This window comes from Salvelinus fontinalis, unplaced genomic scaffold (assembly GCF_029448725.1).
Source record: "Salvelinus fontinalis isolate EN_2023a unplaced genomic scaffold, ASM2944872v1 scaffold_2425, whole genome shotgun sequence".
NCBI classification, from domain to species: Eukaryota; Metazoa; Chordata; class Actinopteri; order Salmoniformes; family Salmonidae; genus Salvelinus; species Salvelinus fontinalis.
Genome location: NW_026602634.1, coordinates 1 through 12636, shown reverse-complemented (window position 1 = coordinate 12636; position 12636 = coordinate 1). Strand labels below are relative to the sequence as shown.

At 46.0% G+C, this 12636-nt stretch overlaps 1 protein-coding gene across 1 annotated transcript; it reads right to left on the bottom strand.

The window, feature by feature from the left end:
* Positions 1–359: 359 nt before the first annotated feature.
* LOC129850891 (protein piccolo-like) lies at positions 360–12164 on the bottom strand. The gene is made up of 10 exons (XM_055917064.1): positions 10027–12164; positions 8249–8317; positions 7294–7382; positions 6962–7037; positions 6230–6355; positions 2929–3037; positions 2131–2198; positions 1639–1877; positions 1358–1408; positions 360–1231 (listed from the first exon to the last, which is right to left on the bottom strand). Exons 1-10 carry the CDS (start codon positions 12014–12016, stop codon positions 1097–1099), a joined length of 2952 nt encoding a protein of 983 aa, XP_055773039.1. The 5' UTR covers positions 12017–12164; the 3' UTR covers positions 360–1096.
* Positions 12165–12636: the final 472 nt, after the last annotated feature.

Below are 12636 nucleotides of genomic sequence, written 5' to 3'. Positions count from 1 at the left end.
CTCCTCACTGCTTTAGTCTAGAATCCAAATGGAATACCACTCCTCTCTGCTTTAGTCTAGAATCCAAATGGAATACCACTCCTCTCTGCTTTAGTCTAGAATCCAAATGGAATACCACTCCTCACTGCTTTAGTCTAGAATCCAAATGGAATACCACTCCTCACTGCTTTAGTCTAGAATCCAAATGGAATACCACTCCTCACTGCTTTAGTCTAGAATCCAAATGGAATACCACTCCTCACTGCTTTAGTCTAGAATCCAAACGGAATACCACTCCTCACTGCTTTAGTCTAGAATCCAAATGGAATACCACTCCTCTCTGCTTTAGTCTAGAATCCAAACGGAATACCACTCCTCACTGCTTTAGTCTAGAATCCAAATGGAATACCACTCCTCTCTGCTTTAGTCTAGAATCCAAACGGAATACCACTCCTCTCTGCTTTAGTCTAGAATCCAAATGGAATACCACTCCTCACTGCTTTAGTCTAGAATCCAAATGGAATACCACTCCTCTCTGCTTTAGTCTAGAATCCAAATGGAATACCACTCCTCACTGCTTTAGTCTAGAATCCAAATGGAATACCACTCCTCACTGCTTTAGTCTAGAATCCAAATGGAATACCACTCCTCACTGCTTTAGTCTAGAATCCAAACGGAATACCACTCCTCACTGCTTTAGTCTAGAATCCAAACGGAATACCACTCCTCACTGCTTTAGTCTAGAATCCAAATGGAATACCACTCCTCACTGCTTTAGTCTAGAATCCAAACGGAATACCACTCCTCACTGCTTTAGTCTAGAATCCAAATGGAATACCACTCCTCACTGCCTGCCTGCAAACTAAACTGAATATACTTTCATTTCAATGTAAAAAAAAAGAGTGATATTCAGTTTCGATTCGAGACTAGCTTTCTCTCTTTGGTAGGGTAGTAGAATTCTGTTAAGTTTCCCAAAATTCCCAAGTTTTCCAGAAGTCCGGTTTGGAGGACTCCGTATAAGACGCTTATTCTCTCCTGACTCCAAGAATCTTCCAGCCAGGATTTTATGGAAAACCTGGGAATTTTGTAAACCCTACTCATAGCGTATCCAATAGACTCACCCCCTCCCAGGTAGGAGGTAGACTTTGACGAAGGGGTCGGAGTAGCCGTTGTTGTCTCGGGGGGCCAGGTTCCTGGCTTGGAGCACGTGAACAATCAGGTTCCCCAGCTGCTTGTCATAGTTGATTTGAAGCTGCAAAATCAAGAGACAGTGGAATCTCAACGAGACGACCGGTCTTAGTAAAACACCTTATGAAGTGCATGGATATACAAGCAGTGGTGAGTCAAGGAATCTCAAAACAAGGCTTGGTCATCTGACCTGTATCTCTCCAGTAACAGGGTGGGATTGTGTCTTCACTGCGTCCGCAGACTGGAAGACGAGAGAGAAACACATTTAGAAACAGCAAGTGTGTGTGTGTGCATGTAAAGAACTCTCAATGAGTACAGAATTATGCTACAACATACAGTATGTGCCAATATAGAATTGCCTGTTTATTGAAAATTAGACAGTTCTTTTAAACATAAAATATGTTCTAGTCATGCAACCAGAAGATGAAGCCTGTGTTCAATTTAGCTCCACATCATCCTCCACCCGTTTACCTTGCTGCTGTGGCGTTTCTTGCTGACGGAGGGCGACCCCGGCTGGCCCGGACTCTGGATGGCGCTAGAGGCGGCCGAGGCGGCGCCTGAGATGGCAGAGTGGGGTCCTTTCTCTCCCCCCGTCATGGAGGAGGAGGATGTGGCGGTGGTAGGTGGAGGAGCCTGTTGCTGGGACACCTTCTGTAGCTCTGCAGCCAGCTGCTTCGGATCCACCCCCGGAGACCTGGGGGGTCTGTCACCTAGAGCACAGACACACACGTACGGACACAAATTCACAAAGAGAAACACACACACACACACACACGTTTGAAGTTATGGAATTATTCACTGTGGTAGAGGCCATAGCGATTTAAATATTCTAGTTGCAGAGCCTTAAGGGATTTTGTACCTTTAGTGAGAGAGAAGGTAAAGAAAAATGAGAGAGAAGGGGAATATAGCAGAGAGAGAGGGGTGAGGACACCCTGGGGTGAAGAGGCTAAGCTCTTACTCTACCTGGTTTGCTCTGGTCAGGGAGATCAAGGTGCTGAGAGCCCTCAGAGTCAGCCAGCATGTTCAGATCTCTGAGAGAGAGAGAGAGAGAGAGAGAGAGAGAGAGAGAGAGAGAGAGAGAGAGAGAGAGAGAGAGAGAGAGAGAGAGAGAGAGAGAGAGAGAGAGAGAGAGAGAGAGAGAGAGAGAGAGAGGTTGGGAAGAGAGAAAAAAATTGTGTCAAAAAGAGAGGACAGAGATGAGTGTGTGAGAGAGAAGTCACCAGTAAAGTGAGGGAGTGCGAGGCAATGAGATGAATTTAGAGAAGACTGAGATTTTAAAAATAAATGTATTCTATGTGAATCAGAAACAACCCACTCTAGAGAACTACTGAAGTTAATGAAGACTGCTCACTTTCAAATATTTGAGCTGGAACCCCCGCAAGGCTCTTATCAGTGAGTGTAGGTGGCTGTGCTCAAATATATATCTTAAGGCTTAAATTCCTCCTCCTCTATCAAATCGTGACAAACGATAAAGGGAGAAGAGAGAGAGGAAGGTAGCTGGACAGAGAGAAACTGAGAAGGAGAGGGAGAGATATAGAGGGGGAGAGAAAGAGTGACAGGAACAGAGAGGAAGTGAGACAGAGAAGGAGAGACACAGAGAGAGAAAGAGTGACAGGAACAGAGAGGAAGTGAGACAGAGAAGGAGAGACACAGAGAGAGAAAGAGTGACAGGAACAGAGAGAGAGGTAGCCTAAGACCAATAAGAAAGGGAGAGACAGTCACAGAGAGAAAGCGGGACGGAGAGGGAGAGAATATGCTCACAGTCTCACGCAGAGTTCTGCCTCGCCACACTGCTGTACCACAAGCCCCTGCACTTCCTCGTAGGTCTTCCCCGTCAGAGGAAGCCCGTTCCACTCCAGCACCTGCATTCCTATATTCACACATACACACACACACACACGCACGCACGAACAAACGCACACAAACATAGTTTGTTTATTATATAAAATATATCACAACTAATTCTCACACTCGAAAACTGAAACCAATTAGCTAAGTGTAAAGTGTATCACCTCACACACATACAGAAACACACCACACCATCATCAATAACACACAGTACCAATGAGTCCTGTTTGAACACCAGAACACACTGCTGTGCAGCCTCCTATAAACTCTAACTCGTTCTCCAACAACCCCATGCTTCGAAGAAAGTTAACCACATGACCACAGGGTCAGTAGCAGGGTTTGGATCATTTCCATTTCAATTCAGTCAGTACATGAGATCACATTCAAATTCTAGAATTGAAAAGTGTTGCTTTTTCAAATCTTGTACTGAAGTTTTGATTCACTTCCTGAATTGAAATGGAATTGACCCAGGTCAGTAGAGGCCAAAGCACTACAAACTCACACACACACACACACACACACACACACACACACACACACACACACACACACACACACACACACACACACACACACACACACACACACACACACACACACACACACACACACACACACACACACACACACACACACACACAGGCACACACACACACACACATGGCACACACACATGGCACACACACACACGGCACACAAACAGACCAGTCCTACAGCACTGCAAACGCACACACACTCCGTGCTGTCCAGCAGCACTCACACAGGTGAAAGCGAGTCTTGACGTAGGCCAGGTAGACTCTCTGACTGCGCCGGAGCTCCTGAGCTGTGTTACCCACATGGAGTTTCACACTAGTTACTCAGTGACACAGTATGGCAGTATGACTCATCACACACACTCGGTCTGAGCATTCGCACCTGCTAGAATTGACACAATTCTGTATTCACACCGCTCACTGTGAGAAACCATGTTCCAAAGTTTCAGCGGAAGTGTCACCTTACACAGAGACACTTCGTTTGGAACTGACACAGTCATAGCTGCAGCTCTCCATGGTAACGTCTTCACTGACAAAACGATGAGCTCTGCTACAGTGAAAGGTAACAGTGTCAGCATCCCTTCAGGCCTGGATGTTTTAGTCATCGGATAATAAATACTTCTGGTGACTGCAACTTCTTGGGATCATCTGAAATGTGTGCGTTAATGAGTGCATGCAGATATGTGGAGTAAGAAGAACATGTATTTTATTTCAATGGAGATGGACACTTATCAGGGCCGTGTTCAGTAGGGAAAACATTTTGAAACAGACAGGTACTGGATCTGAATTTGTACAATAAGAAGAACACAGGTGTTCATTAGCAGTTGCAAAACGTTTTGCTATGGTGTGCCCTAATGAACACAACCCAGGTGTTGACTTTATGCAGAAGAGGTTGAAGATGGTGCCTCCATAGCTGACCTACTAGACGAGTACAGAGGTGAGATCCAACCTGTCACAGCATTGATAAATACACACAGGTCCAGACCAACATGTAGTTAAAGATCATTCTGAGACAGCTGACACAGAGGAAGAACAGCCTTTATTCAATTTTTTATTTTTTTATTTAACTAGGCAAGTCAGTTAAGAACAAATACGTATTTACAATTCAAGCCCATGATAAATCAGAGAGAGAGGGAGGGAGGGAGGGAGGGAGGGAGGGAGGGAGGGAGGGAGGGAGGGAGGGAGGGAGGGAGGGAGGGAGGGAGGGAGGGAGGGAAAGATGAAGAAAAATGGGTAGAGAGGGCACACACACACCGAATGCATGCACGCACACACAATAACACAGACACACACACACAGTGTGACAGATGGATGGCCCTAGCTCCCACCAGGTGGCTCTGGGCTGTATCTCTTCCCTCTTCTCTTTACAGTCCTCCGACCCACCTCTCATACATCAGGCCCCAGACAGCCACCACAAAGGCAGGGGCCACAGCCGTGCTAATTCACAACCGTCCAGCATGGACACTGTACAACCCCCAGACTGAGACAGAGAGAATGAGAGAGAGACCAGAGAGAGAGCGAGAGAGATACCAGAGAGACCAGAGAGAGAAAGAGAGCGAGAACGAGAGAGACCAGAGAGAGAGAGACAAGAGAGAGACCAGAGAGACAGAAAGAGAGAGCGAGATAGAGAAAGATACACAGCACCACTGCGCTTGGTCTCCCTCCAGTCAAATCAATAAGCCTCATGAAATTCATTTCTGTTAATAGGACATAACCATCCATCTTCAGGTAGTGTTGTATTGACAACTGGCCAGGAGTGAGACTGTCTAGGGATAAATGGACAATGCTTTCTGCTTGTTGTGCCTAAGGCCGCTTAGTTTGGATTCAGATGTATACAACTCTGGGCCCTACCACTGACTTTTAGCACATTCCCAGAGAATGAATGAAATAATATGGGTAACCCCTGACCGAAGGTCAAGATGACAGGAGTAGAGTAACAGAAACTCTAATGTGAACATTGGTTGGAGTAATAGTTGCTAACTTACAAAAGCCATTCTGAAACTAACAATGCATTTCCAGCTTAGATTGAAGAAAACCTGTGATATCATTCAGAATTCTGAAAGCTCTTGGGTGAAATCTCTCAAACCTTTCGTTCACTAAAGCCCCCCCCCCCCCCCCCATGGACCATTGCCTGGAGGTGACAAAACAAAATGCAAATTAACTTCTATTTTTGTCATCTCCGTGTCGTTCCCCCTCAGTCCTCACATCTCACTCAAGTCAGATTCCTCTCAAACTATCTGGCAACAGTGAGCCACTGCTGCATTTATACACACACACTAAAGATAGAGAATGACAGGAGAGAAAGGTAAACAGAGAGAGATATGGATGGATTTAAGGAAACAGACAGATGGAGAAAGACAGATAGAGCTACGATTCCTTCTTCTGATAAGAATCACTCATGTCCAGGCTTGGACTACTTGATTCTTGCAACTGATTGATTCTTAAAGGGCAAGTACATTTCACATATAGAAATGTCTCTCTCAAATGTTATTTTGAGCAACATAAGCACTTGACTGATATTTTGCACCATTTCATATTCATTATGGCCACGCAGAAAATGAAAACAAGCATATCTTACTGGATGAGTTCAGGTAGTCCCTTCCTGGTTCAGTCAGTTTGGTGCCTAATGAATACGACCCAGGAGTGCAGTATATATCCCAAGATTTGTGAACTTAACTTACCCTCTAGTATCTTCCCAGTCTGTTGGGCAACTCCTCCAGGTAAGACTTTAGCTACGTAGGCTCCGATGTCTCCGTTGGTCCCTGGAACCTCTTTACCTCCCACCACTCTGATACCCAATCCATTCCCTGGAAATTAAGAGGTAGAAACCCACAAATGAGTGAGAGGCATGAACACACACAACTATACACATGCACGTACAGTGGTCAGACACCCATTAAGAGTATGCATGCACAGGAATATGTATCCAGTGTAGAATGTAGACACACACATTTCTGTGCACGCACTCACACACATACATACACACACATGCGCACACACACAGTCATTTAGAGATCAGTCATTTAAACTAAAGAGTAAATACACACTTATCACACTGACACAGTCATCCAAATCCCACTGACAAAGGGTTCATTTTAGCACTTCTCATAAGGTGAATGCACCAATTTGTAAGTCGCTCTGGATAAGAGCGTCTGCTAAATGACTTAAATGTAATGTAAATGTAAATAAACAAGCACCTTCTTTGTGGCCTGCTGACTAATTGCAAAAAGCTAATCCGGTATGTCAATGATACGCCATTTTGAGCCAGGATGGATGTGCCAAATCAACAGAGGAGCCACGAAATGTCTAACCCATTTTGGGTCAAGACAAACATTAAGACCTGTCACTGTGTTAAGACAGCTGTGTTTATGACATATTGTGTCCATGTGCAAGGTAAACTGTGTTTCCGTTACCTGACACGCTGCGGTCCTTGGGATCCCTCTGCAGTTTGACTCTGGTGTGAGGAAAGGGGTAGTAAACACCCTTCCCCTGAGAGACACATACAGGAAACTACATAAGTATTTCATAGGCTATTACACCTCAACAGATAGCTGCAGTTACTGATTCAAATGCATGCTTGAAAATGTTTCCACAATTATGTAGTCATGAATATGTATGTAATTAGTTTGGGTTATTTCTGCAAGAATGAATAAACAGTAAAGCATTGTTTTAAAAGTCTGTGTGCATTTGGGCATTTCTCAACTTTATGACTTGTGCCGTGGGTGGGTGGGTGCGTGGGTGTCACCTGTCTCCTGTCCGGCCCTTGTCCGTTCTCTGGTCGTCCCTCGTGTGGTTTGTCAAACCAGTCCGTTTCCTCTCGCCGTAGGTGGTAGGCTTCAGAGACAAATAGGCCATGATCATTAACCCTGTCAGTCAGTCCCTTCTAAACTATCAGTGGGGACAAGCTTTCTGATTGGTTGGAAGAGGATTGCATGCTGGAGAGGGGACGGGCAGTTGAAACAGGAAGGAAGAGAAAGAGGCCTCCAAGAAAGGTAAAAATGTAATAATTTAGGGCATTTCAAGATATAAATGACAAGCAGCTAAATGAAAACAATTTCCTGATGAAATATTTAACGCCAGGGGTAACTTTAACTCATCTTATCTTATGGTAGATGTAATTTATTGGCATTAATGTTTGGCATGCTTTTGGTGTCATGTTTTTCACACTATCATGCCAACCTGACCAATGATCTTTTTAGTTAATAAGGCACAGTATAGGTTTAGTCCGTTTTCTTTCCATAGTTTATAACAACTGGCACCAGTTACTGTACAGTATGTAACCATGGTAACAGTCTGACGTTTAAGCTGGTGTAGCTCACTTTTAGAGTGCTGGTAAATGTGAAAATAAATGTACGGTCCTGTATCTTTAGATCAGCATTGACAAACTGCAGGTTTGAATTTCCGATTGGTGTAAAGCAACCTCCCTGACTCAACAATAAGGAACAAACGGTACAGAAGCCAGCTAACATCTACCAACATTGAGTCATATTGGAAATACATGTTGACGTCTAGAATGGTTAAGATGTTGGCGTATGGATGATTGACAGGTAGGGGGCAGGGGAGGAGAATGGAACTAATATGGTTAAGGTTCGGTTAAGGTTATGGTTAAGGTAATGTCTACATGTTGGCGTATGGATGATTGACAGGTAGGGGGCAGGGGCGGGGCAGGATAATGGAACACCCTAGAACTAATACTCTACCGTTTGGGATATTCTCATGTGATTGTCGGGGATCATCTCTGTTCAGTGCCAGCATGGAGTCACTTAGGGCTGTAACCAAGGGAAATTGATAAACATGGAGTTTTCTGCCTTATATGACATCATGTAGGTCAAAGGGTCAAGTTCTACACACTTATTATGGCATAGGGTTTTAGGAACTAGGGGGTTTATTTCCTGTCATGACAAGACCTATTGGCACAGCCGTAGATTTTTTTGTTCATATGCATATGAAATCAAGTAAACAGTGTTATGAAGGGGATTGTTTTAAAATAGACATGGTTGTCAGCAGAATAGAGATGGAGACATAATAGAGAGAGAAAATAGTAACTGTAATGTAACTGTAATGTAATGTAATGTAATGTAACTGTAATGCCTGCATTTTGTTGGAGCAGAATCAGGAAGAGCTTTGTTCATGCTACAATAAACATTATATTCCCCATGCAACATGTACAACAAAGGTATGACACCCATGCACGTATTCAGACAAACACAGGCAAATGAAATGTATTTATTATAGATTAACGGAACATGCATTAACATAACATGCATTGGAAAACCCTTAGAGATGGACATGCAAGAAAGTGAGAAAGAATCCTTCCCATATCATCTAGAAATGATCAAGTGTATATCATCCAAATAAGAAATACTGCACTGATGCAATGATAATACTGTATGTACCTAACTACCACAACAAAATACATTTAAACCTTCCAATAGATCTGTAATAGGCCTATCAAAGTCTAAATAGATAATGTATCATGTAACATAACGTGCTGTGTTCATACAGATACACATTCCTATGATGTATCATATTTTGTCCTCAATTGAACTACTGAATTTGAAATAAACATCAAATATCTGAAGGACAAAGCAATAAACACATTCCATAGCATTTTGCTAGCCAGAGGCACTTTTTCAATTTATCACTTCAAAGAAAGCGAGGCTCTTTTCCCATTTCCCTGCACAATCTGACCCGAGCTTTCAAGTAGAGGGATTATTCTACTCCCAACACCTGGGCATTAGATAAACAAGCAAGTTGTGAAATACTACGGAAGTCCTCTAGGACTTAAAGTACAGAACCATATTTTCAAATGTGTCAGTTATAGAGCAGAAGTGACAACATTTAGCAAACTAAACTGCTGATCATTATCAGAGAGAGAATGCTATTGGAGGAAGGATACCTTCTACATATCTAGAAGTGATAGAATATTCTAGAGTAACATACATGGAGATTAAATAGGAAAATATATATTATAGAATGATTCCAACACAGACACAATCACGTGCATTTAGAGACCAGAAGAGACCCAAATGAGGGATTAAAAACCAAAGGACATCAACATAGACAAATACAAAACACCGTAATTACATTCAGTAAAGTCAACTTGTCCCTTGTATTGAGACCAATACATCAAATCAAAGGAAGAGGGAATGAATACATTCAGAATAGACAATAGATGAAGAAACCAGTAAAGACACAGATAAGACATAAAGAAAGTCAAAAGTAATGGGTGGTGCAGGTGGGTGGTTCATTGGGTGGTATATTGGGTGGTATATTGGGTGGTATATTGGATAGTATATTGGGTGGTATATTGGGTGGTATATTAGGTGGTATATTGGGTGGTATATTAGGTGGTATTTTGGGTGGTATATTGGGTGGTATATTGGGTGGTATATTGGGTGGTATATTGGGTGCATATAAGCAGAGTCAGTTTGACATTTTAAGAAAACAGTTCTGAACTGATGCCGTTGTTGTTTACCTTCACCGTCCGACATAGTGCACTGGAGGTCGTCCATCAAGACGTAGCCCCGTCCCCTCGTTGGCTCGTCCCTCAGGTGCTGCTGCTGCTGGGAGTCCTGCAGGGAGAGGCACGAACCAAACTGGTCCCGTGAGTCGGCCGAGATGGGTGGCAGGGGCCCCGCCGAAGCCCGCGCCATGCCCATAGGTTGGCCCACAGGACTCAACGGGCTCTCCTCCTCAGAGTTCTGTGCCACGATAGGGATGCGTCCCCGGCCGCCCTGCACGATGGGCAGGCTGGTGGGCTTGGCACGCCCTGATGGCATCTGGTAGCTGTCTGAGGCCGCCTCGCCGTCCCCCTTGAGCCTCAAAGAGGAACTGGATGGGTCCCGTTTGAGTGAGAGATCCAGGCCATAGACGGAGTTGGGCCTAGAAGAGGGCCGTGACCGGCTGCCACTGGGGTAGGAAGTCGAGTCCAAAGCCAGGCTCTGGCCGAAGTTGAGCGAGCCAGCCAGGTTGGCACCCAAAGTGGAGCCCAGGTACTTCTGCTGCTCTGCAATGTTCTTGCGTAGTCCAAAGGTGATCTCGTCCTGAAGGAGCCGGCTGGATCTGGGAGAGGCGCTAACGTTACTGGACCCTAAATAGCTGGTATAGTCTGTCTCCAGACTCCTGCTGTCTTGCATCGAGGAGTACTTGGAGACTTTGGGGTCGGTCAGCGGGGCTTTGTTCTTCTGGTACAGCATGGACGCTGGGAGCTGCTTGGCTGCCTGCTTCTCTAGGGTCAGCCGGCTGATGCTGTATTTCTCCGTCTTGGGGTAGTGTCTTTGGGAGTAACTCTGGGAGGAGGAGACACCCGAGCTGGGGGTGCCGTAGTAGTTGTGGGAGAGACCCGTCAGCGGGTCCAGGCTCTCTGTTCCCCCTGTGCTCCTCCGGAACTCCTGCTTCAGCTGCTGCTTGAGGAGCTTCAGCTCGTAGGGGTCGTCCATGGAGTCCTCATCGTCTGGGGTCTTTCCATACCCGGAGTGGAGCCTGGAGCTGGAGCCCAGGTAGTCGGTGGAGGTCAAGTCGGCTGCACTTCTTCGCAACAGCCTTTCTGCCTTAGCCAGCTCCTTCTCGGCCTGGGCGTAGCTGGATGAAGCCAGACACGTGGAGCTCTTGGCCAGCTCTGCCGCATCTTCTAGGAGGATGTAGCTTCGTGGACTGTGGTGGTGGTGCTCCACGTCTCCATAGAAGGAGTCGGCCGACACGTTGGACATGGGGCTGCCAGCCATACTGCCCCCCACCTCCAGGGCCCGGAGGTCCAAGTGGTTACCGTACTTGTCGTACCTGACCCCTCCCATGTAGGCAGAGGACACGGGGTCGGGCTGTCGGCTGATGACTTCGTACTTTGACGACGCGTCCAACTCTTGGATCAGGGCCGCCTGCCTGGCTGCCTTCTGCTGGAGAAGGAGCATCTGGTGGTAGCTCTGCTGCTGGGAGCTAGCCAGGGAGGGGACTGAGGAGTAGATGGACTGAGACTGGTAGGGCTGGGGGGACTGGTAGAGTGACTGCTGCTGGTACAGCGTCTGGCTCAGTGGGTACTGGTACTGGGAGTACGTGCCGTACTGGGCCTCGTGTGTGGTCTGTGGTGGCACAAAATCATCCAGCTCTGACTGGGGTGCCGTCCTGGGGCGCTCCAGCCCGTGACTTCCCATCTCTTCATCTTCTCCACTGCCACGGCCGCTCCGTGTCTCCCGGATATTGCTGACCTCACTGTCTGACATGTAGTCACGATCCTCTGCCACGCTCTGCAGGTAGGCCCGCTCCCTCTTCTCCCTCTCCTTGAGGAGGGCGTCTTTCCTGCGGTTGATGCCCATCTCCAGGTAGCGTAGCTTGGCGTCGATCTCCTTCTCTTCTTCGTCCAGCTCCGCCTGCTTGTGGCGGAGCTTGGACGACTCACGCTCCACCATGTCCAGCTCACGGTCAATATCCTGCAGGATCTTGGCCCTCGCCATGTTGGTGTTGCGGCACATGCGACGGCGGGCCGAGCCTGTGCTGTTGGCTGTCTGGCCGGCGGCTGTTGCCTCCTCCTCCGAGGGCGGGTTGGGGAGGGTCCTCTTCACCTTCTTGCCGGTGCCAGTTGGTGTGCTGCCCGACGAGCTTTTGCCCTGGCGGAGAAAACCAAAACAAACAAATAGTTATAAAAACAAGAATAAATTGCTTCTTTAATTATTTATACTCAAACGTCACATTGTGATTTCACACTGAATGGGTACAGCATCTGAATGATGACTTTCTCCAAACCTTTACTACATGGACTAAATTAACCAGAAAGAAGTGTTAAATCTTTCATGACTTCAATTATCTGATTAAATGAATGGATGACTAAAATAGAAGAGGATCTTTATCCCGGTGTCTCTGTGTCCTGATTACAATCAGGCACGGACAAGAATCTGGTGTCCTCAGAGTGAGGGAAAGCTTATTGAGAAACACAGCATTTTGATTGTTGGTGAGTTTCACAGGAAGATGCTGTATGTGCTCCTGGCCATAAATGTTACTTACTACCTTAAGAGCAGACTCAAAATATGTCATTTATTCACATTAAACCCCTATGGATCTGTGGCAAATCAATACTTTCCTACAAGCTCAGCTG

Bases quoted from the DNA above. Each gene is read 5' to 3' on its own strand.
- LOC129850891 (XM_055917064.1), bottom strand. From the start codon at position 12,016: ATGTGCCGCAACACCAACATGGCGAGGGCCAAGATCCTGCAGGATATT. The intron at 3,038-6,229 runs GTAAGTTAAGTT...GTGTGAATATAG, and splicing joins GACTGGGAAGATACTAGAGG to GAATGCAGGTGCTGGAGTGG. The intron at 1,232-1,357 runs GTCAGATGACCA...TTGATTTTGCAG, and splicing joins CTGTTACTGGAGAGATACAG to CTTCAAATCAACTATGACAA.